Raw genomic sequence first — 27,921 nt, 5'->3', positions numbered from 1 at the left:
ATAAGTGAAATGTATTTGTATTTAGCTGTAGTCTGCAGTGTGGAGTTTACTATGTATGAATGAAATCTCTGACTGTGTGACATTTTTTTGATTAGGTACAATAAAACACAACAAACAATGAACACATTTTCTTTACTTGAAACTATAATAACTAAAAACAATACAGCACATGCCCACAAAAAGGTAAACATGAAAATTATTTGTCTGACATGTGAACAATACGATAGCTCCTATGAGTCCAAGGATAAAATTAGGCCCTTTTTTGCTTGAAAATTTGTGTTCAGGCAGCAAGCTTTACTTCAACTTCAACCAATGGCTTCAAGTTACAAGAAAGAGACTCCCACTGAACATACAGAAAAACTTTGCAACAGTAAGAGCTTTTCAACTGTGCAACGGTCTCCCTCGGCAGGTCGTGGAATCTCATTCTTTGGAAGTATTTAAGCAGAGGTTGCATGGTCATCTGTCATGGATGCTTTAGCTGAGATTCTTGCATTGCAGGGGGTGGATTAGATGGCCCTCAGGGTTCCTTCCAACTCTATAATTCTACAATTCCATAACCCTATAACCAACATCATGTTGCCAGCCTATGGATTTTCACTTTCTCAGTTTTTGCTTACTCCTTGCTTCACAATGAATGTGCAAAAAAAGTTCTATTCAGCACTTTCAGCACATCTCTAGTGAAGTCCTCTTTATTTGCCATGGCATTTCACTATATAATGTTAAATTGCCTGGTGTTCTTGCTGTTTTGTTTTGTTTTTTACTCTTTAAAAAAGCATTTTAATGTTTTCTTTTGTTTCATAGCACCTTGCCAGGGATTTTCACTGAAGATGTGTATATACATCTTCAAAATACATACATAAGTTCCTAAACAGAGCAGTTCTAGTATTAAACATATTTATTTCTTCCCTGGCTCTTAGACAAGAGCTTGGACTTCTGCAAAGCAAGCTATAACAAGCTGGCATTATTTATACCAATATAACCTATGTTAGTATAAGTTATTCTTATTCCAAACCCTGTTCAGGAGCCTCTTAGAGAGGCTGCTGTTGGCTAAGATATAATATGAGTGTGGGCCTTGATTTTGAGGATTGGGTCCTAGATGACAAGACTGAGCTAAACGGAGTTTGAAATAGATGCAAGTCTCTCCTTGTCCTACCCACCACCACTTCCCCAAACACACCCTTTTTGGATTTATGCCAGTTTAAGTTATGCCAGCTGAGTCCTGGCTCTGCCAGGGTGAAAGAATTACACAGAATTACACAGGGTGAAAGAATTACACAGTCCCTCTGCGTCTGGAAAGTCCAAGATTCACTAAATCCAAACTTTCTCATCCTAGTGGAACTTGGGTTTGGATTGTTCTGTCCATCACATTTTGTACTGTGGGTCAATGCAAGCCCAAATGTCCCTTCTAATACAGGTAAAGGGGGGGGGCTCTTTTCAGAGGTGACAAATATATTCTCTTCAGTTATTCCACAGGGAATAACAAATTTTGAGTTGGTGTTTAACTTCACTTCTTATTATCAAAAGGATAATTCATCAGTATGTTAGCAACCACCACTAGATATCATAGCATGCTGAAACGGATTATATAAATTAGAACATTTAGAGTTACAGTTAGAGAGTGAGATATGCAGGCTGCTCTATGATATTTTACACATTAGACTTGAGACTTCAAAGATGGAAATAATTTTAGCTGATTTTCACATTACCAACTAGATATATAAAATTTGTTTTAGCTGCTCATTATAATTATGTGTCTTATGACAATTGCATTTATTTTGTCTGTAGAAGCTATATATAAATGAATGGTTTGGTTCTTCTTTTTCTGTATCTTTATGGTTCCTTATGCGAAACTCTGAACTACAAAATTCCTTGCCTATCTATCTCTGAAGGATTGTTTGCATGAGGGCTACAAGCTTCATTGAGATTCTTCAAATTGTAGGAAACTGTAAGAATAGTTAAGGATGTTTTGGAGGAGTGATAGTCAAAGAAGATGGACGATAGGTGGGTGAAGCATGATTCCTGAGAATCCAGAGTACCTGGGTTCACAGAATAATGAAGGAAAGAAGATAAGGTAGTGAAGCAAAACAGTTTAAACCCCTTGACCAGTGACCCCTCTTTATGCATGCATACATAATATGACCTAATGACATATCGTGCTTGAAAAACCTCATTAAAGCTTCATTTAAATGTAACTTGAGGGCAGTTCCCTTAACTGGCAGTTCTCTGAACAACTGGTTTAGGGAGGCTGCCCTATTTCAATAGCTCCTCTAATAAACAGGGTCCCTAGGGGATGCCGAGCATCTATATATCTCTTGGTTGTGTTTTTATTTAAGATGTTATTTCCTCACCTGGAAATGAACCATTAAATGGTGATTTAGGGGTACATTCTCATCACAAACTCATCTCATCATCATTCTGACTCACTATCATTCATGATATTTCTGTGATGCATTAGCTTGAATAATAGCAGGGGCTGTTTGTTTCATTTAATATACATTGGTGGACATTGAAAGGTGTCTTTAGATGAGGTTGTTCATCTGGTAGTTCTAAACATATTCTTGCTTTGGCTACCATAACCTTGAAAAACTTATATTGAAAAAGTCTCCCTTTCAGAGGTGGTTCCTTCAACAATTCCCCTGAGATTTCTCCTTTTTTCCCTCTAAAGGTGCCATAATGTATTATTTCACGTATTTCATAGAATCATAGAATTGTAGAGTTGGAAGGACCCAAAGGGTCATCTAATCCAATCCCATAAAATGCAGTTACAGATAGGTAGCCGTGTTGGTCTGCCATAGTCAAAAAAAAAAAAAATCCTTCCTGTAGCACCTTAAAGACCAACTAAGTTAGTTCTTGGTATAAGCTTTCGTGTGCATGCACACTTCTTCAGATACACTGATATGCAGACATTTCAGCTAAGGCATCCCATGGCAGATGGACATCCAACCTCTGCTTAAAAACCTCCAATAAAGGAAAGTCCATAACCTCAGAAGGGAGTCAATTCCAAACACCTCTTATTGTCAGGAAGTTCTTCCTGATGTTTAATCAGAAAGTCATTTCTTGTAACTTGAATCCTTTGGATTGAGTCCTTTCAGTACAGTGGTGCCCCGCAAGACGAACGCCTCGCAAGACGGAAAACCCGCTAGACGAAAGGGTTTTCCATTTTGGAGGCGCTTCGCAAAACGAATTTCCCTATGGGCTTCCTTCACAAGACGAAAGCCCATAGGGAAATCTCCGGGACAGCGGGGAAGTGCAGCGCGTCTTCCCCACTGTCCTCGGACCTCCTCCGAAGGCTGGCAGTGGGGCGGAAAGCCCTTCTCCCCGCGCCAGCCTTCGGAAGGCTCCTCCGAAGGCTGGCGGTGGGGAGAAAAGCCCTTCTCCCCGCGCCAGCCTTCGGAAGGCTCCTCCGAAGGCTGGCGGTGGGGAGAAAAGCCCTTCTCCCCGAGCCAACATTCGGAAGGCTCCTCCAAAGGCTGGCGGTGGGGCGGAAAGCCCTTCTCCCCGCAGCAGCCTTCGGAAGGCTCCTCCGAAGGCTGGCGGTGGGGCGGAAAGCCCTTCTCCCCGCACCAGCCTTCGGAAGGCTCCTCCGAAGGCTGGCGGTGGGGAGAAAAGCCCTTCTCCCCGCGCCAGCCTTCGGAAGGCTGCTCCGAAGGCTGGCGGTGGGGCGGAAAGCCCTTCTCCCCGCGCCAGCCTTTGGATGGCTGTCCTGAAGACTTGCGGTGGGAGGAGGGTTTTCCTTCCCACTGCCAACATTCAGAATGCTGTTCTGAATGTTGGCAGTGGGGAGGAAAAACCCTCCTCCCACCGCAAGCCCCGGGAACAGAGGAGAAGCACTGCGCCCCTTCCCCTCTGTTCCCGTACCTGTCCTGAAGGCTTGCGGTGGGGAGAAAAGCCCTTCTCCGCACCGCCAGCCTGGCAAGCGGTTTCCATAGGAACGCATTAATTGATTTTCAATGCATTCCTATGGGAAACCGTGCTTCGCAAGACGAAAAACTTGCAAGAAGAAAAAACTTGCGGAACGAATTAATTTCGTCTTGCGAGGCACCACTGTACATATGGTTCTTCATAGGTGGTACATTTGTCCCAACTGAAATTCATTGTCTAAGTGTGGACCCAGTTCTCCAATCTATGAAGGCCATCTTGAATCCTAATTAGCTACCCCTCTCAGTTTGGTGTCATCTGCAAATTTGAGGAACAACCCTTGAATTCCCTCATCCAAGTCATTTATAAAAACATTGAACATCAATAGGGACAGAATGGAACCCTGTGGAACCCCACTTGTCACTTGCTGATATGGAAACTTCCACAGGGAGACAAGAATTGCTTCCAGTATTCAATAGCAATCATGTGAGAATAATTTTACACTGTACTATTATGAATGGAAATGTAATTTGTGGGTTTCCTAGGGAACGTTTGATTCAGTCTTCACCTTAAAATTTGCAACAATGCGGAGAAAATAAAAAACAACAACAAAATTACATTCTTTGAGGTTTTCTCCTGATCAGCTGTTCCTTGTTGTTCAGCTCAGGTCTCAAGATAATTATGTAACATTTGGGGAAAAGATGCAACCCAGCAGTCCAGCACTGGAAGTTAAAATAGAGAAGATCTCCACTGCCACCGTGTATTTTCCCTTTGTGCTCAGAATACATTGGTCTTTTCTTTCATTTGGATATTTTTCATTTGTGCATTTATAACAATCAGTTGCATCTGGAAAAAAAGATGGAATCTTTGTGTAGTAGCTCGTTAATTAGAGTACATTGGATAATTAAAAAGGAAGTAGTCACCAATTCAACAAGGAGCATTCCATGTGGAATTGCTGAAGACATGCTTTTCATGTCTGAAATTAACTTTTTACTTTTTCCAATCCATCAAGGATCTCAAGGGGCAACTGAATTGGCTGTGAGAAACAAGAAATTTGCCCAGAGCCAGGGGAAATGGTCTTGTTTGAGCATGAGATTGTCTTCCAGCAGAACAGGGGTACCCAAAGTGGATCCTCCAAAAGTTGTTAGACCCCCCCCACCCCATCATAACTGACGACAGACCAGGCAGATGGGATTTTTATTCCAAATACCTATTGAGTACAAGACGTTGTCTATGCCTGTTTTAGGACACAATCAGTGGTTGGAAGTTGGTGCCCATTGGAAGTGGTATGGCAGAGAGACCAGCCATGGATGGAAATAGAGCTAATGAAAAGCAGAGCCAAAGTTAGTGGTCAGCACAGTCAATTCTATTTGACTACAGAATTTGGGGGGGGGCAACAATAAAGGCAAGAGCTGAATACACACAGCTAAATAACGTAATATGAACTGCAAATCTGCCAACAGAACATTTTCCTCTTTTGTGTTGCCCAGGCCGGCATATAATGTGATCCATGAGAGCAGCAAATAACAAGATTGTACAATAGTGATGGGATAAAAGCAGGCCAAATCTTTATTGACAGCAGCAGGCAGGGTTAGAGTTGGCATCACATTGTGTCCCAGAACCAGCTCATCATTCCACATACCCCATTTGGATGGAGTGGGTCTGCCAAGTTTGGAGTGCCCCAAATCTGTTCCATGACAGTTGGCCAGTGTTGAGTTTTGCAGTGTTGCTAGCCATGGAAGTAAGTTCTCTCTGGGTGAAGAGGAGTGACTGAAAATTAGCCAGGGATGATTTCCAGTTTTAAATGAGCACAGAATCAAAGTTAGTTTCATTGGACAATATGAAACCCTAAGTCCAACCATCTGTAATGCAGGAATCTTTGCCCAATGAAGGGCTTGAACCCACAACCCACCTGTATTTCAGCAATGGGTCCAATGAATCTACCTTATGAATGAACCTCAGTGATAAAAACTGATACATTCAATATTTAGTAGAGGTATTTTCCTAGGGTTGCCATACATCTGGAATTGTCAGGCGGCAGCCAGAAGCTCCTATGGCCAATTCCCCAGAAATGTACAAAGACAAGGACATGTTTCTCACCATCTGCTTTTTATTCAGTATTTACAGAGAGGGGTTTGGAACGCATTCCCATTGTCCCAAGTAAATCTCCACACACACACACCCCCCGTCTCTCCCTCTTCCTCATTCATTATCTCTATGGGTGCTGACAAGTGCCCTCTGCGTCTGAGCTCTTTGCTCTCCTACTTGCAAGGCTTGCCAGGTTCTGGGAGGGGTTTGTGTCCTGGAATGCTTTATCAGCTCTGTTTCCATCAGCTCTCCCCCCCCCCGTGCTTCCTCCTCCTGCCATTATTCCCCACTTTTGCCCTCATCTACCTCTGAGCTGTGACCTCCCTCAGACCCCTGTTGTAATTCTGAACTGTCTTCCTCTTCTCTGGAAGGGTCAGGCTGGTGTGGTTGTCTCCACCATTCCTCCTCTGCCCAGTCCCTGACATCATCCTTCTCTCCAGAGCCCTCCTCCTCCTCGGTGGTTTTGGTTGGTTGGGGTAGCATTGGCAAAACCTATTTGGTGTTTCACAACTTTCTGACTAGTTGTAGGACCTTAGCCAGACCTAGCAGAGTTCACGCAGAATCCATGGAAGCAATTGGCGACTTGGCTGCATACAGGATAGACGAAGCAGGAACCAGAACCTGTAGTTAGGTCTTTATTATATACAGTGGACTATTTACAGGAACAGAACACGGATCTTTAGCTAGCTCTCTCATACATGACTCACAACTTCCAACCTCCAACTCCTACACTGACACACAGAACTCTGAACCTCTGAAATAACACATTCCAGTTAGTAGGCCATTAATTATCACTCCTTTGAGAGAGCTTGACCAATCAGGGAGCTGTCTCAATGTCTCTGTTATCACCCGGCAGACTTACTCCTTCACATGACCTTCTGGCTGTCTGCCAAACCTTAATTGACTCTGTGTGAGTAGCTGCACGTAGACAGTTTCCCAACAGTATGGAACACCCTTTGCAAGTGTGGGGCATGGACATGCTCTGTGTACTCTCATGGTCTTTCTTCAAGACCATACCCCCTCCATGCAATCAGGTATCACAACTTCTTTCTTTACATTCTGGTCTAGAATTAATTCTGTTTCGTACTCTTCCTCTCCTTCTACCAAGACAGGAAATGCAGGTGCATGTCTAGGTGCCTCGTAAGGGTGTGAAGGCACGATGGATGATCTGTGGAAGACAGGGTGAATCTTCATAGATACAGACAATTGAAGCCTGAAAGTCATGTGGTTGATCATCATTCCAGCTATGTGCCACTCCTTTAAGGCCATTCACTTTCAGTTGAACTCTTATATTGGCATTTTAGGTGGTTTGCACACCACCAACTTCATATACATATATATTAGCAACTCATTATAATTATTTATTTATGATAATTGCATTTATTTTCTCTATATGAACTATGTATAAATGAATGGTTTGATTCTTCTATTTCTGTATCCTTATGATGCCTTGTGAGAACCTCTGAACTACTATATTCCTCACCTGTCTATATCTAAAGGATTGTTTGAATAGTTTGAGGGCACAACAAATCAGGATATACAGGATGTAGGCTACATGCTCTACATCAGTGTTTCCCAACCGGTGTTCCGCGGCACACGAGTGTGCCGTGAGACGTTGCCTCGTGTGCCGCGAGATGTTGCCTGGAGGGAGGCGGGCGAGTCGGGCGGCGAGAGGCGGGGCGGCGGCGGCGAGGAGAGGCCGCTCCTCCTGCTGCTGCCTGGCGCTCCTCCTCGCAGCCGGCAGCGCTGCCTGGGCGCCTCCGCGCGACTCTGCCTCGCTGGGTTTGGTCTCCCAGCAGAGACGGGTCACACGCGCACCTCCCTCCCTCCCTCAGCCTGCGCGGAGGGAGAGCCAGAGAGAGGCATCGCTCCTGCGCGGCGGGAGAGGGAGCAGCCGGAGCGATGCCCCAAACGAGCTGAATTCCGAGCGAGGGACTGAGGGGGGAGGGAAAAAACTTTCACTTTCGTGCGTCCCTCCCGGCGTGACGCTGCGCGCTGACGTCACGGGGCGGGGCTTTAATGGTGGTGTGCCGCGAGATTTTTTTTCAGTAGACAGGTGTGCCGTTGCCCAAAAAAGTTTGGGAAACACTGCTCTACATTCATTGAGATTCCCCAAATTGTAGGAAATGGTAAGAATAGTTAAGGATGTTTTGGAGAACTGATTGTCAAGGAAGATGGACGATAGGTGGGTGAAGCATTTTTCCAGAGACTCCAGAGTACTGGGTACACAAGATAATGAAGGAATTAATAAATAAATAATAAATAAATAAGGCAGTGAAGCAAGACAGTTTGAATCCCTTGACCTGTGACTTTGAAGCAAGACAGTTTGAACCCCTTGACCTGTGACTTCTCTTGATGCATGCATGAATGCTCTGACTTAGTAATGTATTGTGTTTGCAAACCCCGTAAAAGCTTTGTTTAAATGTGCCTTAGGGCAGTTCCCTTAACTGGTAATTCTCTGAACAACTGGTTTTGGGAGGCTCCCCTATTCCAATAGCTGCTTTAATAAACTGGGTCCTAACTGGATGCTGAGCTTCGATATCTCTCTTGATTCTGTTTTTCTTTAAGGTGTTATCTTCTCATCTGGGCATAAGCCATTAAGAGCTTGTTTAGGAATAAATACTTATCACAAACTCATCTCATCATAATTCTGACCGACTATTCTTCATGATATATCTGTGATGCCTCACCTTCAATTATAGCAGGATCTGTTTGTTTCATTTAATATATATTTTAGACATTGTAGACATCAAAAGCTGTCTTTAGATGAGGTTGCTTCTGTTGGCTCCATATCCAAGGATAGCCATCTGGTAGTTCTAAAAAAAAACACCTAATTCTTGAATAGGGTACCATAGCATTCAAGAACTCAAACTGAAAAAAAGTCTCCCTTGTGGAGGTGGTTCATTAAACAATTCCCCTGAGATTTTTCCTTCTTTTTCCTCTAAAGGTGCCATAATGTATTATTCTACATATTTCAAAATTACATTCTTTGAGGTTTTCTCCTGATCAGCTGATCCTTGTTGTTCAGCTCAGGTCTCAAGACAATTATGTAACATTTTGGGGAAAAGATGCAACCCAGCAGTCCAGCACTAGAAGTTAAAATAGAGAAGATCTCCACTGCCACCATGTATTTTCCCTTTGTACTCAGGTAGGAAGGAATAAATGATAACCAAACACTGCAAAAGACAAACATGCTGAAAGTGATGAACTTGGCTTCATTGAAACTGCCAGGTAACTTTCTGGCAAGAAAAGCCACAGTGAAACTGACAAATGCCAGGAAACCAAGGTAGCCAAGCACACAGTAGAACATAATCACAGACCCCTCATTGCATTCTAATACAATTTCTGAAGTGAAGGAGTGCATGTCAACATCTGGGAATGGGGAAGAGGTTGCAAGCCAAACAGTACAAATAAGTGCTTGGAGGAGGGAGCCGGAAAGAACAATGCAGCTGGCCAGACTCTTTCCCACCCACTTCCTCATTTTGGATCCAGGTTTGGTGGCCATGAAAGCCAGAACTACCGTGATGGTTTTTGCCAGCACACAAGCCACAGCCAATGAGAAGATGATGCCAAAAGCACTTTGTCGGAAGAGACACATCACCATACGGGGTTCTCCAATAAACAGAAATGCACAAAGGAAGCAAAGCAGGAGTGAGATGAGGAGAGTATAGGTGAGATCCCGGTTGTTGGCTTTGACAATGGGAGTATTGTGGTGTTTTATAAACGTTGCCAGCACTAGAGCTGTGATCATAGAATATGAAAGAGCTAAAGAGGCTAAACAGAGGCCCAAAGGTTCTTCATAAGACAAGAAGCTGACATCCTTTGGAATACATTGGTCTTGTCTTTCGTTTGGATATTTTTCATCTGTGCATTTATAACAATCAATTGCATCTGAAAAAAGGATAGAATTTTTGTGAAGCTAGAAATTACAGCCTCATGCAATAAACATATGGCTGTAATCTTTTAATGCCTTTGTAAATCAGACATTTGAGTATTGTAATGAGCTTAGCCTTGACTTTTGTTGTGGGTTTGGTGTGGAGGGGCATTAAAAGCAAAGGTAATTGTCACCACAGTCATAAGATGGTGAGATTCACAGCACTGACTGCATCAACAGATCTCATTTTTCCATTGGTCACAACTTTGGATGTAGCACAAATCCAGCATGTCTTTGTCTCTCAACTTCTCAGCCTTCTGCCTGTTTCCAACTCAGCTCTCACACACCACAAGGCTATGATTATCTGTCTACCTGCCAGGTGGGGTGGGGTGGGGGAAGGCCCATCCATTTGCACAGAAGGAACCATCACTTAGTTGTAACCCAGATCATTATTTTAGGATGGGGGTCATAATGCCCAGCCACAGCCATTACCTAATTAAAGAGATCCTTATGAAGCCCATCCATTTGCCCAGAAAGTACTATTTGTACTGGCCAGATTACAATAATGATATTGTAATCCATATCGTTATTTTAGGATGGGGGTCTTAGTGCCCAGCCACAGCCTAAATAATTAAAGGGATGTTTATGAAGGTGCTTAAGTGACACACTAAGGACATTATCTTACCACTGCCCAGTTAGCAATGGAATCTTTCAACGCACCATCACCTCCAAACCTACAACAATATTCAAGGCTAAGCTCAAGTATATTACAATGCTTAAATGTCTGATTTAAGAAGACATTAAGACATTACAACCATATGTTTTTGAATGTTGCACTAGAAATTATCCACTGGTGCACAAATGAAAGCCATGGCAATCTATTTAAGGAAATTAAGCTCAACTCTGTTGACAGAAAGAAATGTCTGGTTTTGAAAGGCATGGAAAAGTGTTTCTTCAGCTGATATTCTGCTGCTCAAAAAGAAACCCAAGTCTCCATGTCCAATTATTAAAAGGAAGCTGAGCTACATCTGTCTGGTAACGCTGTATATAACATTTTTACCTTTCTGGTCTGAAATTTTCCGTTCTGGGCATGGAATGCAATCATAGCAGCAAAATGCCTCACCCTCCTTCACTTTCTTGCAAGAACCAGGGTAACAACTCTCACTGCACACAGATAGAGGCTGTGCCTAAAGTGTAAGTGAAAGGGGTTAATGATAATCTTGATGATAAGGATCTTGGAACCCTTAAAATCAAGAGCAATTCTCGAAAGTTACACAACATTCACAAAATCCAGCATTTAATAGGGGCAGTAGAGTATTATCCAAAATTGTCCCTACCTGGTTAAATCCCCTGTGCCATCTTATAGCATCCTCATTGATTTTCAACGCTTGGTCTGGAGGAGCTTGGGGATCCAGCCTCCCAACTTTCACTCTATGAAAGGATTGGTTTGTGGCAAAAATCCAGTTCATGATATCAAAACCAGCTGCTAACTCCCCATTCTGGTCAAATGAAACTTTCCCCCCTGCACTGTTGTTAAATGAGACACCTTTCAAAAACCGGTGGAGCTGAATTGAAAGGGAAAGAGCAAGAATTGGAAAATACTGCAATTTGAGCTTGTATGTAAAGTGATAAATGTGAAATAGATTCCATTTTTGCAAGGTTTCCCAAATAGAACATATTATGAATGCTATTTTCATTAAAATTCACATTTTGGGGCTCACATTCCCCCCAATACATGTTCCTTTCTCGTTCACATTATTCGATTGGAGAACACCATTGTAAAATTAGAATAGTTTCCAATTTCAGAGGAAAGCTGCATTTATATTTATGTATTAATTTGGGGAGTGTGTTTGTATACATTTAAATATACACAGAATGACTTTTCCTCTATCTCTAATATTCATTACCTGCCAAAGGCATTGGCCCGGACATTTCTGCATACCTCTGTTCTTCATTACACTGTGCTTGAGACTAGATGAGGACATAGCATGTAAAGCATGGGCCATAACATAGACAGCATTGTAGATACTGTAGCTGTGGGAGGTCATGCTCATTTCAAATAAAGATGCAGGCAGACTCTCCAGCTTTTCCTCCCCAGTGCAAATGTCTCCATCCACCTTGACCGCATCTGTATTTGGGAATACACAGCCAAAGGCCTGTTGCCAGAAGTCCTTGATAAAACCATCTCCTGTGGTGCTGGATGGGTTTCTGCTTCTAACATATTCTTGAAATTCTGGTAGATCATTGGCGTGAATTGTAAATGAGAGAGATCCATGAATTATTTCTGTATCCCAAGTCCTCTGATAGACCATTGAAGTGAGGTCAGTCTGGGCTGTTATTATCCACACTATACCTTTTGACTTCTTCTCTATATGTTCTTGTCCCGACAGATATGGAAACCATCTCAACAACGCAATCCCATAGGATTCTCCATATGCCACCACTACATGGGCTTTACTGTCTATGATTTTGTCATGTATTTTACCCCCCTTGTTAATCATGTCATGAATATCAGTGACAATGGTAAATGTTAGGCTTCTTTCTATGAAGGCAAAGCAGATACCACTCTGAGAAAAAGGCGGAACCACACTTTGCACAAATCTTTCTCCATTGTCATTATCCATAGTTAGGAGTCCAATCCAAGTCCACCTGAAATGTAGCAGCAAAGAAAGAATCCCTGCAAACTGACTGTCTTCTCTGGGCACCATCTGGTAGAATGGTATGCCTGGCGTTTTATCATTCATCACTGGAGCAGGGCCATAGATGAGCTAAAGAAAAGAGCAGAGAGGAAAGAATGGGATTGTATTCTTATGAATTTGGAGGAGGAAGTAGGTTGTATGCTTACATACATAAGACCCTTAGAAGGTTCTTAACAGCTAGAACCAGCAAATGTTTAAATCTAAGGATTCAAATGGTTAAATAACCAGACAGGCTTCTTGATAACAGCCCTCAAGTATGGGTAGTTAACGTAACAAAGGAAGTGTCTCTGTGTCTGATAACAAATGGGTGGGTGCCCTTCTCTCAACTCATTGGCAGTTAGTTAGAAATGACCAGGACAAAGCTGAGTTGTGTTTGTGTGTAAGTTAGAAGCTGGAAATAGCAGGCTAGGAAGCCAGAGAGAGATAGCCATGCTTCATTTCTTCTTGAATCAGAGGCTGTGGCTATTGGAGAAGTAAGACCCTTTTGGGGTGTTAATGCTGTGAACCTCTCCATCATAGGCTCAGGGTGTATATATGCATAAGCAAACCATGTATGCCTCATAAAGACTATGCAGTCTCTACTGTACCTCATTTCAAGGGAAACACAAACCCTGGAACTTCAAATTGCATATGCATTAACTTCATTGGTTTAATATGAGTAGGACCAGTGTTGAATAGACAGAATGTCCGTAGAAAAATACACCCACATTTTGTCAATAATATTTTCAGTAAACTTGAAATGTTAGTGGCTTTTCCTTTCCTGTGGCTGAGCCAGTCAACTTCTCAGTAGCATAAATAACAACTAGGGATTTTTTTATTATTATTAATTTAAGAACATGCACAGAGGTTTATTTCACAGATGAGATTTGACATTTATAGGAAGCAATGGCCATGTAATTATATTATTCTCTGTGTATACCAAAAAAAGAGGAAATGTGACAAAGTACTAAAATTGTAAAAGTACACATAGTACCAGTGCTTTTCCTGGGGGTACTCAATGGTACATAGGTGAATCTTTCTCTCTCCAAATGTTAACATTGTGGCCTTTTCTTTAACAACCTCATGGTGAGTACTGGCACCTTTTTTTCTCAAAAAAGAAAAAAGCACTGTATAGAACAACACACACACACACACACACACACACACACACAAAAGAGACTCATCATACCTGTGGAATCTTGTAAATATCCACCAGTGTTGCCACTTGAAGTGAGGTTGGGGGGTCCAGTCCCCCAATGACCCCAATCAGGTTCATTTGGACATCACAGTTGTAATTTGGAACAAAGCCTCCCAGGGTGTATATGAGTAGCATTGTAGCATGGTAGGTCCACTTGTCAGTGAAATAGCTGTCATAGATGTGGAAGCCCAAGGTGACATTGTGTAAGAGCTGAGGGTTTTCATTGATCTCTTTTACTGCAAATGCCAAGGCCAGGATGTGCTGATAATTCTTAGGTACTGCACTAGAAGGTAAGTTGTATTCTGAATCATAAGGAACCATCACATGTTGTAAAAAGTATTGCAAATGTTATAAAAATAATGTATTCTATATCTCATTATTCATATTCATCTAACAATTTTCTTGAGGTAACCTTACCTTTAGGTGGCCCATACAAATTTTAAATCAACAACAACCAAATGTTACCATTGTTCATCAAAACATATGCTTTCCTATTCTTTATCAGTAAAGTAGCAATTCAGAGCAGGGTGTTCCAAAATGGTATAATTTAAGATCTTCAGGATATGATATTTGATACAAATGACTGGGCATAGCTTTCCCCCTTTTTTTAAATAACAGTTGTTTCTTTGGATAGATTATTGCCTTTCAAACAAATACTTAATGGAATGAAAATTAAGACTAATAACTAATATTAGTTTACAAAATATTATAGTTAAGCCCTTACGCAAGCTCTTCAGGCAAAGGTGATGGGGGTCTTTCAATGAAGCTGATTGCATTGGAGATGATGAAAGTGTGGGAAGCGATAGCTCCAATGATTAGGTCTCCTGACTGGTGGTACTCATGAAGCGGAGGATCTGGATCATCAACCATGCGCTTAATGATGTGCGCTTTGCTTACCATGTGAGGAAGCAGTACCAGAAGCAAGAGGAACAATAACAGCATTGTGGGTAGAAATGTTTTCTCTAGATGCAGATTTCTTATTTTTATCTCAAAAAGCTCAGGACTAAAATATATAGGGTCAGAAATCAGACTGACACAATATTGTCTAATAGTCTTAATTCCTAAACCAGTCCTAGATTTCTGGAGGGTATATTTATACAATTATTCAGAACTGTGCTATTAGTTTTGCTGGAGTCCACAGTAAACTGCACTGTAGTGCTGAAAAGTAGCTTGTTAATTAGAGTACTTTGGATAATTAAAAAGGAAGAAGTCACCAATTCAACAAGGAGCATTCCATGTGGAATTACTGAGGACATGTTTTTCATGTCTGAAATTAACTTTTTACTTTTTCCAGTCCATTAAGGATCTCAAGGGGCAACTGAATTAGCTGTAAGAAACAAGAAATTTGTTCAGAGCCAGGGAAAAAGGGGATGTTTGAGCATGAGATTGTCTTGCTGCAGAACAGGGGTACCCAAAGTGAATCCTCCAAAAGTTGTTAGACCCCCCCCAACCCCATCGTAACTGATGACAGACCAGGCAGATGGGATTTTGAGTCCAAAAACCTACTGAGTACAAGACTTTGTCTATGCCTCTTTTAGGACACAATCAGTGGTTTGAAGTGGTTCATGCTGCCGAACACCCCCCCCCCAATTTGGTGCTGCTCAATTGGCCTTGCTTTGGATTGGGTCGCCTGCTTTGGAGCAGGGGCTGGGTAGGAATTTTTCCATTTGGCAGCTTAGCTTCGGCCACTTGGTTTTCACCTACCCCCTTAGCAATCATCACAATTTTGTAAAGTTTGGTGGTTAGGCACTGGTTTATAGAAATGTGTGGGAGGGGAGGTGTGGCCATTACCTGCTCTTCCAGAATTAGGGTATTCCATTAAAGTAATTTGTGGGTCCTGGATCTCGTCTGAAGTCTGCTTGAGGGGCTAGGGCCATTCCAAGACCACAGGAACACCGGGGTGAGCTTCAATCAATCTTCACCAATGTTGTTACCCTGGTTTGGTGCTTACCCTTTCAGACTGCTAGCCAGAGAGGCAGGAGGCAATTATAGTCCCTGGCCAATGCCTAGGCCAATACCGCTCAATTTGTTTTGTAATCAATAAAGTTGTGGCCTAAATTTTGCCCAAAAACTTAAACTAAAATTATGTGTCTGTTTGAATTTATTTACTGGGAAAGGGCTTGGGGGCCTCGGGGCACAAATCACAGTTACATCAGACAGGAGAGGAAGTGAGAACACAAGCAGAATAAACCAGTAAAAGAAATACCTATAAATTTTTATTTTTATTATTTTCATGGTGGATGAAGTTACAGTCGTACCTTGGTTTTCGAACAGCTTTGTTCTTGAATGTTTTGGCACCTGAACGCTGCAAACCCGGAAGTGTGTGTTCTGGTTTGCAAACTATTTTTGGAAGCCAAACGTCCAATGGGGCTTCCGTGGCTTTCAATTGGTTGCAGGAGCTTCCTGCATCCAATCAGAAGCCGCGGTTTGGTTTCTAAATGTTTTGGAAGTCAAACAGAATTCTGGAACGGATTCCATTTGACTTCTAAGGTACGGCTTTATATGATATGCAATGAAGTTGTACTCACAGTAGGCATATTAAAATTAATTATCTTGGTGATGTCAGGTCCATTAATTCCAATAGATCTACTTTGAATAAAACTTCATTGAACACCACTCATTATTTTTAGGATCTAAGCTGATATCCCTCTAAATATCAGTGGCTGGGAAACATGAGCAGGAAACAGTTATTGTGTTCAAATCCTGTTTGTGAGCTTCATATAGGTATCTGATTGGACATCCAAAGAGAATACGGACCTAAATGTATCTTTGTCTGCTCTGTTTGTGTTCTCTTTTCTTTGCTATTTTAAATTTTTTTTTGTTAAGTGATTGTTACTATTTATTTACTGTTACTATTTATTTTTTGTTGTTGTTAAAAGAAATGTATTTTTCTCATATATAATAAACTTCAGAGGCATTACCATTCTGCATTTCCTGCTCATAAGTATATCATTTTTCATTACATATTTTACAGGATCAGCAAATAGGGCAATGAAGAAATACATACATTAAACTCTGATAAAAACAACTACTTTATGTTTTGAGAGATTTGTGGCATACTTTTGGGTCTGATTACATCTATTCTTCTTTCAGACATGAATGACTATTATAAATGCACCAGTAAAGATTATCCAAACTGGAAATAGAATGTGTGTATTCCCAAAGATTTGACATTCTTATTTTATGAACAACCTTTGGGAATCTGCTTAAGCTTCTCTACTCAACCCACCCTCCCCTGCAATTCCAGATGCTGATAGTAAGTCAGTTGTTGAAGAAATAATATTACAATGTAATGAGGGGTGTGTTTTATGGTGTCTTGTGCTACATGGGCTTCTTGGCCATTGCCTGTTTTTCTGTGACTTTCCTTGCCAGGAAATTACCAGTCAGTAAGTTCAAGATAAGTTGATCACTTTCAGCATGTTGGTCTTCTGCAGTGTGTGGTTCGCCTTTGTTCCAACCTATCTGAGCTCGAAGCGAAGATTGATGGTTGCTGTGGGTATTTTTTTTATCTTACCTACCAGGGCTGGCTTGCTGTGTTGCATCTTTTCTCCAAAATGTTACCTTTACCTACATTATTGTCTTGCGGCCGGAACTAAGCAATATGGAAAAGTTCATAAGAAGAATGAACTGAAAAACGAGTCTCTGTTCTTTCAGTGGAGCTTTTTGAGACACATTAATTGTTTTTAAGTTCTGAAATCTGATGGTAGCTATCTTAGAAGGAAACTCTCAGAGGCATTCTCATATACAATAGAATTCACTTTTTGAATCAAAGCAGTAACAAGTATTACAGCAATGGGTCCAATGAATCTCTCCTATGAATGAACCTCAGTGATAGAAATGGATACATTAAATATTTAGTAGAGGTATTTTCCTAGGATTGCCATATAGCTTGAATACAGAATTTGTCAGCAGTGTCCTGGTGGAAATTGCTTTCATCCCCCCAAAAAAGTTCAGGAAAATTCAGCCAGCCCTTACTAAATTTTCAATTTCAACATTCTCTACATAAAGTATTTTCTGTTTGTTTGATTCTTCCGTTCTGTGTATTTATTTGGAATAAGCAATGACAACGCTCATGGGCCCTTTTCATTTACCCTAGTTTATTTATTAATTTATGCATGAACTCTTAAAAGCTATTAAATTGGTGGATTGTTTTCAAAAACTGCTTTCATTATTGTGAACAGCATCAGTTGCAATGGTGCTAAGAAACATAGCTGCACCAACCACACTCTAACAGTGAGTGGAGGACTGACAACCCTCTGGAACAGAGGCTTAGACATTTTCTCTGCTCATTTTCCATGTCTCCCACTCTAAAGAAGATACTTGTAGAACATCTTCTAAGCCCTCTAGTTTAGTGCTGCTGCTACAGGATGCCCATAAATTACAATTATGAGCAATATGTTTGCATTTGTGAATGAGAGTTTGCCATGACTCCCTCTCATTCAAGGAACTGAAACACTCTTATTTTCAATCCTTCCATTTATAAAATCAATCAAAACCTAGTTTAAAAAACATGAATCTTCTATCTAGTCCCACACCTAAGACTCATTCTTTCCTTGCCATAGGCCAGTCCAAGCCCGCCACGATTATTTCTGTTCAAATAAGTTCAAAACTTCTGCTAACACACAAGAATTATTTTCTTCTTCAAATCCACAATTCCCTGACTTTGGCTTGGCAATTACTTCACCCATTAATTATCATAAAGAGTGTAATCAATTCTGCTGCTTGTAAAAAAAAGCAAAAAAAAAAAAAAAGCTCTAAGGCAAAGTTAAAATTAAAATCAAGAGATCATATTGTATGTGAAGGATGTCATAAATATACCTTCTTGCATTCAGAGAAAGGTTTAGGCACTAGAAACAGGAACATTAGTATGATTACTGATATTTGTGTTCAGGGATCTTGATTTCAGGTTTCTTAGAAAACTGTCTGAACATTCTGGTCAGGCCATTAAAATCATATTCCTTATGCATAGCGTCATAGATAAAAAGAGAAAAACCTACAAATATAGTAGAATAACGAGCATTTCTGCTTAGCATAATGGCATTAGTGGTTTTGCTGCTGGTACTGCTTCCCCATATAACATCTGAAACTCACATTCATATGTGCAAGGTCCAGCACCCACCTCAGCCTGTTCATAGATACTATCAGAATGGAGACCTCATCATTGGTGTCATTGCTTCTCAGAGCTTCATTGTCTCTAGCTCAATAGACTTCACTGAACAGCCACCTCCAACACTGAATGAAGACTTAATGTGAGGAAGTGCTGCCTTTTTTATTTTTTTGAAAAAATCTATTTCCTACCTTTCCTTCCCCCCCCCCTTTCTTTTCTGCTCGGAGGTGAGGCATTGCAGTAAGATCAGTTTTTGGAGCATCAGGCTCCCAGTAGTGAATTATGGTGTTAGATTGTAAAAATGCTAATACAATTAAATCAATGCAAAAAAAGAGGGGGAGGAGACGCTGATTTAATTTTATATGGCCATGGAAGAAGTGACCTTATGACTCATAATGATTGGGTCCATGGCACTGACTTTGGCCTTACATTAATGCTCAGTGGGGAGGATCCTATTAATCATTGGAATGGAGTAACTATCCTAGAAATGTTTTAAGCACTATCTTATCCTACTTTATCAATTCCTGCATGTCACCAAGTTCCTCCAATTCACTTACACATCATCCCATCTTACATCTTCCTCTCTCAATTTATGCATTCATCCTCTGTGAAAATTCCTTTCTATTCTGTAGAAGATAAAAGAGATTGCTTCAAAAATTGTTTCTTTAGTTTGATCGAAATAATAGGAATCTATCAGCCAATGAAAGTGTAATATTCTTTAATTGAATTATATTAGTTCCTCCATCCTCTGTTTTATTTCATCTTCTTGTACAATTCTGTTTCATTAAACTTTTTATTTTGTTATAAATATGTATAAATACCTATCTATGAAAGGTTAAATAAAAAGGGCAAAAATAAGACATTGGGTGATGAATGCTGATAGTGCAGAAAAAGGATGTTATCAGTAGAAAGCGTATTGTATTAGAACACAATTGCAAAGAGTGGATAGGTTTGAGACTGCCTTAAATCACATTTTCAAATTAATTTAAATCACATGGATCATTTTAGTGCATTCTACTGTAAATAGTACTTTACCAGAGATGTATCAGTGTTGCATTTTTTAATGATAAACAGTGATATTGGCAGCTGTTTAATATTTTTGTAATTTGTATTTGAATAAGCCTCTATACTGAAACAATCCTGATGATGACTAGGCAGGTCAGAGTGGCATGTTCTTGTTCTTGTTATATCCTTCTGATACACAATGGAACTATCATTCTAGTATAGTACCTAATAATTACCAACACATCCTGGCTGTGGCCTTCTCAGTAAAGGAGATCAATGAAAACCCTCAGATCTTACCCAATATCACCCTGGGCTTCCACATTTATGACAGCTATTTCAATGCCAAGGCGACCTATCATGCCACTATACTACTTACTTCAACTCTGGAGAGATTTGTCCCCAATTACATATGCAATATCCAGAATAATCTAATAGCAGTCATTGGGGGACTGGACTCCGAAATCTCCCTTCATGTGGCAAATGCCTTGGATATTTCCAAGATTCCACAGGTAGGATGTACATGTGTGTTGATATTATTGCCAGTGCTTTTTTTTCTGGGGGGACGCAGGGGGACGCATACCCCTAAACATTTTTTGAATCCACGTTTGGCCTCATTGAAGGGCAGTTTTTCAATATGAATAGGAAAATGAAAGTACCCCTAAACTTTTTTTTTTAAAAAAGCACTGATTATTGTTATTTTTATTAAGCTCCATTCGTGTGCATGACACCTTAGTAAGAACAGATATGGAAGGTTCCCATCCCAAGGCACTTAACATATAACAAAATAGAGCAGGGAAGCAACAGAGCAAGTAGTGAAATGGTATCATAGATAATAGGTAGAGGATTATTATGTCAGTATTAGAGTACCACATACTTTGGTTTAGTTGCAGTAAGTAAATGGATTGGGGCAGTGGTTCCAAGTCACTGACAATTGCTATGGATCTTGGGAGACCACTTAATAGTTTGTCTTGTGCCAATTGTAATACGCTGTGTTGTATTATATTTAATTGTATTTTACAGACACACCACCAAACCCCTGAATGCAGCTTATGGCCACTTGGACTAAGGGATAGGTAGTTGAAAGGTTTATAACCAGACATGTCCAAATCAAGAGATTCAGGTTCAGGCAAAACATCTGAGAACGTCTTGTTGGGTAGCTACCCAACCCCTTCAAAAATGTACACCTAACTTACAGTTATGTTACTGCAGAAATATAAGCATCTTATTTTCCATTTCCACTTTCCATTTATCTTTAGCTAACATACAGCCCTGCTCCAGTGATGAATGATAAAACTCCAGGTCTTCCCTTCTACCAGATGGTCCCTAATGAAGCCAGTCAGTATACAGGAATTCTTTCTTTACTTCTGCATTTTGGGTGGACATGGATTGGGCTTGTTGTTATGGATACCTCAGATGGAGAAAGATTTGTGCAAACTGTAGTTCCACTGTTTTCCCAGAATGGGGTCTGTTTTGCTTTCATAAAAAGAATTCCAATATTGACTTTTATTGCTGACGTTAAGAATGTGCTAGAAGAGGGCGCAAAAATACATGATGAAGTAATGGGCAGCAAAGCCAATGTATTGGTTGCCTATGGGGAATCGTATTCCTTGGCATTTTTTAGATTTCTTCCATATATAGCACAACAAGAACACAAGTCAGGTGAATCAAAAGGTAAAGTCTGGATAGGAACAGTGCAGGTGGAACATACTTCATTTGTTTTTCAAAAGTCATGGGATGATGAACTATTCTACGGTGCTCTTGCCTTCAGAATTCACTCCAATGATGTCCCACAGTTTCATGAGTTTGTTGAGAGCATAAATCCATTCAACAGGACAGGAGATGGTTTTATCAGGGACTTCTGGCAAAATGCCTTTGGTTGTGGATTTCCAATTCATGCTGTGGATGAGGAGAAGGGGGACTTTTGCACTGGGAAGGAGAAACTGGAAAGCCTCCCTCATTCCTTTTTTGAAATGAGCATGACTGGCCATAGCTACAGCATCTACAATGCTGTCTATGTTGTTGCCAATGCTTTCCATAAAATGTCCTTCACTAGACTCAAAAGAAGTGCAGTGGTGGAGGAAGAAGGACTGAAACATCAAAAACAACTTACATTGCTGGTAAGGAACTTAAAGTTCGCTTGTAGATGAACGGAATATTTTGAGTGAAATAATAGATCATAATGTGCAAACAAAATGTTTGCTAAATTCTTTATGATCTCATATTTTCATCTTAATTCTAGTTACAACAATCCAAAATGAAAGAAAAAAAGTTCAACTTTCATACAGCAATCTTGTTTCTTCTTCTTGGGGCCCAGGAGGTTAACATTAGCCCAGATCATACTGCTGCACTTTTGGCTCAAATTGAATCACCTCCTGTGTTGTTTAGTATAGTGATGGATAGGCTCCATCTTCCCACATCTTCACAAAAATGAACTAGTGTTATCTCAATAGCTTAAATTGGTGAATGGGTTGGTGAAATATTTTCATGTGCACAGCTACTCAAACCAGCCCAAACAGTGCTTGTCTTCTGTTCATTCTGCACACACCATTACTATTTTATCTGAAAGATTCCACTCCATCACTTTTGATCAGGAAAAAATGTTCAAGCATTAATGGGTTTAAACAACAACAAAGACTTTTGATTGTGACCTGCATTGTGAGGTTGCTTTATTTTGACAACTGCCACAAATTTTCTTTGGTATCCCTTTCAATGTAGCTCCATCATTCCCTGAGAAGTATCTCATTTAACAACAGCGTGGGGGAAATGGTTTCCTTTGATAATAACAGACAGTTTGTAGCTGGATTTGATGTTACCAACTGGGTTAATTCTGGAGACAAACCTGTAGTGAAAGTTGGGAAGATGGATCCCAAGGCTCACCCAGGCCAAGCATTCACCATCAATGAAGATGCCATAACATGGCACATTTGGTTTAACCAGGTAAGATTCACCAGCCAGCAATCTGGTAGCTATTCTTTAATACTTGTATGAGAAGAAAGTCACTGTCTTTGTGTGTGTGCGTGTGTCTCTGTGTACTTTTAAAAATTTGCGAAATAAGGGCAAACTCCACAAAAGGTAATTAATGTGGATAGAAACACAATAAATGTATGGAAACATATATCAACTGACCATTCGAAAACTATTATTAGTTTTGAATATATGATGGGCCTCAGCTGTTTTATCCCACAAGTAGCACAGTATTATAGGATGAAACCATGGAATAGTGAATCCCATGGATGTCTGCACCCCCAGTAAAAGTCTTCTTTCTTTTAGACACGACCTCTTTCTGTGTGTACTGAGAGCTGCCATCCTGGTTCCAGCAAGAAAGTGAAGGAGGGGGAGCCATTTTGCTGCTATGATTGCATCCCATGTCCAGAAGGGAAGATTTCAGACCAGGAAGGTAAATAATAGACTGTACAAAGATTAGGTCCAACCCGACATAGCATACAAAATTGTTTTTGTTTTCTTCTACTGGGACTGGATGTGAACCTGAAGAAGAATAAAAAATAATTTGTACTGTTTCTCTCTGGAGAATCATGTGCCCCTCCTTATACTACTCATATTCAAATAGTCATCATTCAGTGTTCAGCTGGGATACATGAATGCAAACACGTATATGGAGATAGGCATGTGCAATATCCCCGCCCCCAAATATCACTAGCCACACCTCCTCCTCCACTTCTGCCTTCTGTGTGATCAAAAGAAAAGTCTGAAGGAGCCTTGTCAGTGCATTTGCCTGAACATGTTTATAAGTCGCCTTGTGAAGATAAGGCCACATTCCTGATCAGGCCACATTCCTCATCATGAGGATACTTTTAAGCATACCAGCAAATGCATGTACACATCACTAGAAAGGGATGAATTGAGTTCTCCCCATCTCATGTTGCTTTCTCAGATATGCAGTAATAGGTCTGTTACTACAACTGTGCAAGTGATTCAGCTGAATCAAAGTTTTTATCCACATTTGGCAGATTTGGGCTGTTCGAGGTGACACTCAACTTGGCTTGAGACAGCTTTGGATTGTTGAAGGTTGGTGACCCAGAATAATCTAGGGCTTCCCAAGGGAAAGGCATAAGGCAGAAAGGAAAGGCAGGAGTTAGGTGGGAAGAAGGAGATACTGCATAAATAAAGTAGGCCGAAGCTACTTGGCCATTCATGTATTTCCCAGTGAAGGTAGGGATGGGGTGGGGTGGGGAAGCTGTTGGAATTTGGGATGCAGGCTTTCTCATTTAGCTTCTCTTTCCTGGCTATTATCTACCTCTTCATGGTCACCGCACCACCCCTTAATGCAATACCATGCAGGATGAAATCCTTCACTTAGCAGCTGGTAAGCAAGTGATTCTACCCTACAGGATTCAGGTTGCTCCTCCTTCCTATGAGTCATTCCTTCTGGGGAGGTACTTGTGCAAGAGGAATAATATGCTCCATGCAAATCAGATCCTTTACTAAGTATAAGATTCAATCCTACCTGCTGCTCCTTCTCTAGGGGCTTCTCTGTTGGGAGCGCCCTTGTTAAGAAGCTGAACACCACAGGATTGAACCTTCCTGCTCTCAGTGCGATGATGTCTACTCCCTATATCTCTTTTACACACACAAACAATTTATTCTTTTGGCTGTAAGCTACCTCAATTCTTTTGAATATAAGTCTTAGGTATAAATAATAAACTCATTATGAACTCGTATCTTGAAAAAGCTACACTTAGAAAACTGGGCCTCTATCATCTATCTTGTATCTATCTATCTATCTATCTATCATCTATCTATCTATCTATCTATCTATCTATCTATCTATCATATCATCTATCATCTATCTATCTATCTATCTATCTATCTATCTATCTATATCTATCTATCTATCTATCTATCTATCTATCTATCATCTATCTATCTATCTATCTATCTATCTATCTATCTATCTATCTATCTATCATCTATCTATCATTTATCTATCATCTATTTATCATCTATCTATCAATCTTTGATGAGATGTGTACCACTTATCACTAAGGTAGTGATAGGTAAATCACTATTTTATTCTTTTCCAGATTTGAGTGATTGTTATGAATGCACAGATGAAAATTATCCAAACAAAAACAGAGATTTGTGTATTCCCAAGAATGTAAGCTACCTGACATTTGAAGAGCCTTTGGGGCTCACTTTAGCCTATTTGTCTCTTTCATTTTGTTTGATCACAGCTCTTGTCCTAGTGACCTTTATGAAGCACCATGACACCCCTATTGTCAAAGCCAACAACCGGGACCTCACCTACATTCTCCTCATCGCCCTCCTATTCTGCTTCATTTGTGCATTGCTATTCATTGGCAAACCTTGGAAGGTGACATGTCTCCTCCGGCAAACTGCTTTTGGCATCATATTCTCTGTGGCTGTTTCTTGTGTGCTGGCAAAAACCATCACAGTTGTCCTGGCTTTCATGGCCACTAAGCCAGGATCTAGGGTGAAGAAATGGATTGGGAGAAGCCTTGCCTACTCCATTGTCATCTCCTGTTCTGTCATTCAAGCAGGCACCTGCCTTGTGTGGCTGGCAACTAATCCTCCGTTCCCAGATGTTGACACACACTCTGTGTCTGATGAAATTATACTAGAATGTAATGAGAGCTCTGTAACTATGTTTTACTGTGTTCTTGGCTACATGGGCTTCCTGGCTATTGTTAGTTTTACTGTAGCTTTCTTTGCCAGGAAGTTACCTGATAGTTTCAATGAAGCCAAGTTTATCACTTTCAGTATGCTGGTCTTCTGCAGTGTTTGGTTATCTTTTGTTCCAACTTACTTGAGCACTAAAGGGAAATACATGGTAGCAGTGGAGATCTTTTCTATCTTAACCTCTAGTGCTGGGCTGCTGGGCTGTATCTTTTCTCCAAAATGTTACATTATTTTGTTGAGGCCTGAGCTGAATGACAGGGGCCTGCTAATAAGAAGAAAGTCTTAAAGAAAGTCCTTGTCTGTGTCTTGGTTATTGCCTATGATACAGTGGTGTTTGTTGCATTTATGTAATATATTTTCATGTGTCACTGTAAGAAACAGCATTATGAATATATACCAACTCACATTCCTCAAGACTCTTTTTCAAATTCTTCATGCATTCCATAAATTCCATAGATTTCAGACATGTTTAGAAGTTTGGGTTCACAGAAGTTTGGATTCAATGGACTGTCATAAAAGTCAGACATATGATAGCATAATGCACTAATCTAATATATGCATTTATTTATTTCTATACTGTTTGGTCATAAAAACCTCAAAGCTAGGGTTCTCACTCATCTGCCTGCTATGGCAACAGTAGTGCCTCCCAGCGTCTCCTGAACAAAACTGGGAGTAGTGGTTACCTCTGCCAGTGGAAGTTACACCAACCTAATTTATACCAGCTTCATATATATGCCAGCTCTCTTACAGAACTATCATAACTTTAGGAAGCCAGCATGAGTTACCTCTAATCCAAGCTGTTTTTGACAGTGTGCCTGAGCCAGCCTAAGCTGGCATAGGGCACAAGAAAAAAAAGTGGGAGGCATCTGAAGAAACTAGTGTGGCTGCATAAGGCTGAGGTTTAAGAAGGGCATGCATAAGAAATGGAAGAAAGGGGAAATCATGAAGGAAGAGTATATATGTCTAGCCAACAGTTGAAGAGAGAAGGTCAACCAGGCCAAAACTCAGAATCACCTCATGCTTGCAAGAGTGGTTAAAAATAATACTAAAAATTCTTCAGCTATATTTGAAGCAAGAGGAAGAACTAGCATGTAATTCAAGATGACCTTAACAGACTGGAGACGTGGACCCAAGCTAACACCAAGAATTTCAATAGGGACAAATGTAAAGTTCTACATGCAGGAACGACCAGATGCACAAATATAAGATGGGGACATCCTATTGCAGATATTGTGCAGCATGAGGCAACTAGATGCAAAAAAAACTGACTCCTTTTGGAATGAAACAATGTCCAGACCCATTAGATTGCTCTAAACTTCACTTGCAGAACTTTATTCAAAACAAAACAAAAACATCGAAGGTACATCCAAATAATTCCACACAAGAATTGTGCTGTCTAGCACAGGCTCAGCATCTTAGAAATAAAAGAATTTATATATTTTTTTATAAGATATTTATTGCAAATTTTAAACAAAAAATCACCAAACATATAAAATACCATCACCAAGATATAACAAACAAAAAAGAACAGAGAAAAACAGAAAAATAAACATAGAATAAAAAAAAGCAACAAAAACAACTTTCCATAAATCATATTTCCATAACTTTTGGACTTCCTCACATCTCCCTTTTCCTGCGTTCTCAATAATAAAATTATAAGCAGCAATTTATTGCCTTATTTCAGTTCTTATTTTGTAATTCTCAAATATTATGTCTCAGACTTTAAATATTTTTATCAAATACTTAACTGCTTAGTTTAAACATAATATTGCTTCAAATTTCATCTTTTTCTTAAAATCACTTATTCTCATATATCTTTCAACTAAATTGCTGATGCCATGTTGTTTTCTATCGTGCATTTTCTTAACATTCATACAGCTTATAATGTTTTTGTAAATAGTCCTTAAACTTTTTCCAGTCCTCTTCCACTGTCTCTTCTCCCAGGTCTCGAATTCTGCCAGTCATTTCTGCCAACTCCATATAGTCTATCAGTTGCGTCTGCCATTCTTCCAGCATGGGCAAATCTTGGATCTTCCAATGTTTTGTGATGAGTATTCTTGCTGCTGTTGTTGCATACATAAAAAAAGTTCGATCCTTCTTTAACACCCTCTGGCCAACAATGCCCAAAAGGAAGGCCTCTGGTTTCTTAGGGAAGGTATACTTAAATACCTTTTTAAACTCATTATAGATCATTTCCCAGAAGGCCTTAACCCTCGGGCAAGTCCACCAAAGGTAAAAGAATTTTCCTTCAGTCTCCTTACATTTCCAACATTTATTATGTAGGACCATGTCATTACAGAGGAGGCAGATTTAGTCGTTGTCTGAGGACTATCCCTGCCTCCGGGTCTGGTCCTGTCCGGACGGATACTAGAATCAGCAAGGGATACCCACATAGCCTGAAGGTGCTGCTGTGCAATGCCAGGTCAATGATTCATAAGACCACTGCCATCCATGA

At 40.4% G+C, this 27,921-nt stretch overlaps 1 protein-coding gene and 1 long non-coding RNA gene across 2 annotated transcripts; both read right to left on the bottom strand.

The window, feature by feature from the left end:
* Positions 1 to 6,951: 6,951 nt before the first annotated feature.
* On the bottom strand, positions 6,952 to 12,458 carry LOC308571797 (vomeronasal type-2 receptor 26-like; the record flags this gene model as incomplete). The annotated part of the gene is made up of 5 exons (XM_081167421.1): positions 11,728 to 12,458; positions 11,158 to 11,385; positions 10,881 to 11,007; positions 8,931 to 9,837; positions 6,952 to 7,114 (listed from the first exon to the last, which is right to left on the bottom strand). Exons 1-5 carry the CDS (start codon positions 12,442 to 12,444, stop codon positions 6,952 to 6,954), a joined length of 2,142 nt encoding a protein of 713 aa, XP_081023547.1. The 5' UTR covers positions 12,445 to 12,458.
* A 9,999-nt stretch (positions 12,459 to 22,457) lies between these two features.
* Positions 22,458 to 25,394, bottom strand: LOC308571908. The gene is made up of 2 exons (XR_014001610.1): positions 25,071 to 25,394; positions 22,458 to 23,294 (listed from the first exon to the last, which is right to left on the bottom strand). It is a non-coding gene; the product is annotated as an uncharacterized lncRNA (long non-coding RNA).
* Between the last annotated feature and the right edge of the window lie 2,527 nt (positions 25,395 to 27,921).

The sequence above is a fragment of the Podarcis bocagei genome, assembly GCF_964188305.1.
Source record: "Podarcis bocagei genome assembly, chromosome: 13".
NCBI classification, from domain to species: domain Eukaryota; kingdom Metazoa; phylum Chordata; class Lepidosauria; order Squamata; family Lacertidae; genus Podarcis; species Podarcis bocagei.
Note: the sequence above shows the minus strand (reverse complement) of the source record. Positions and strands in the feature narration are given on the sequence as shown.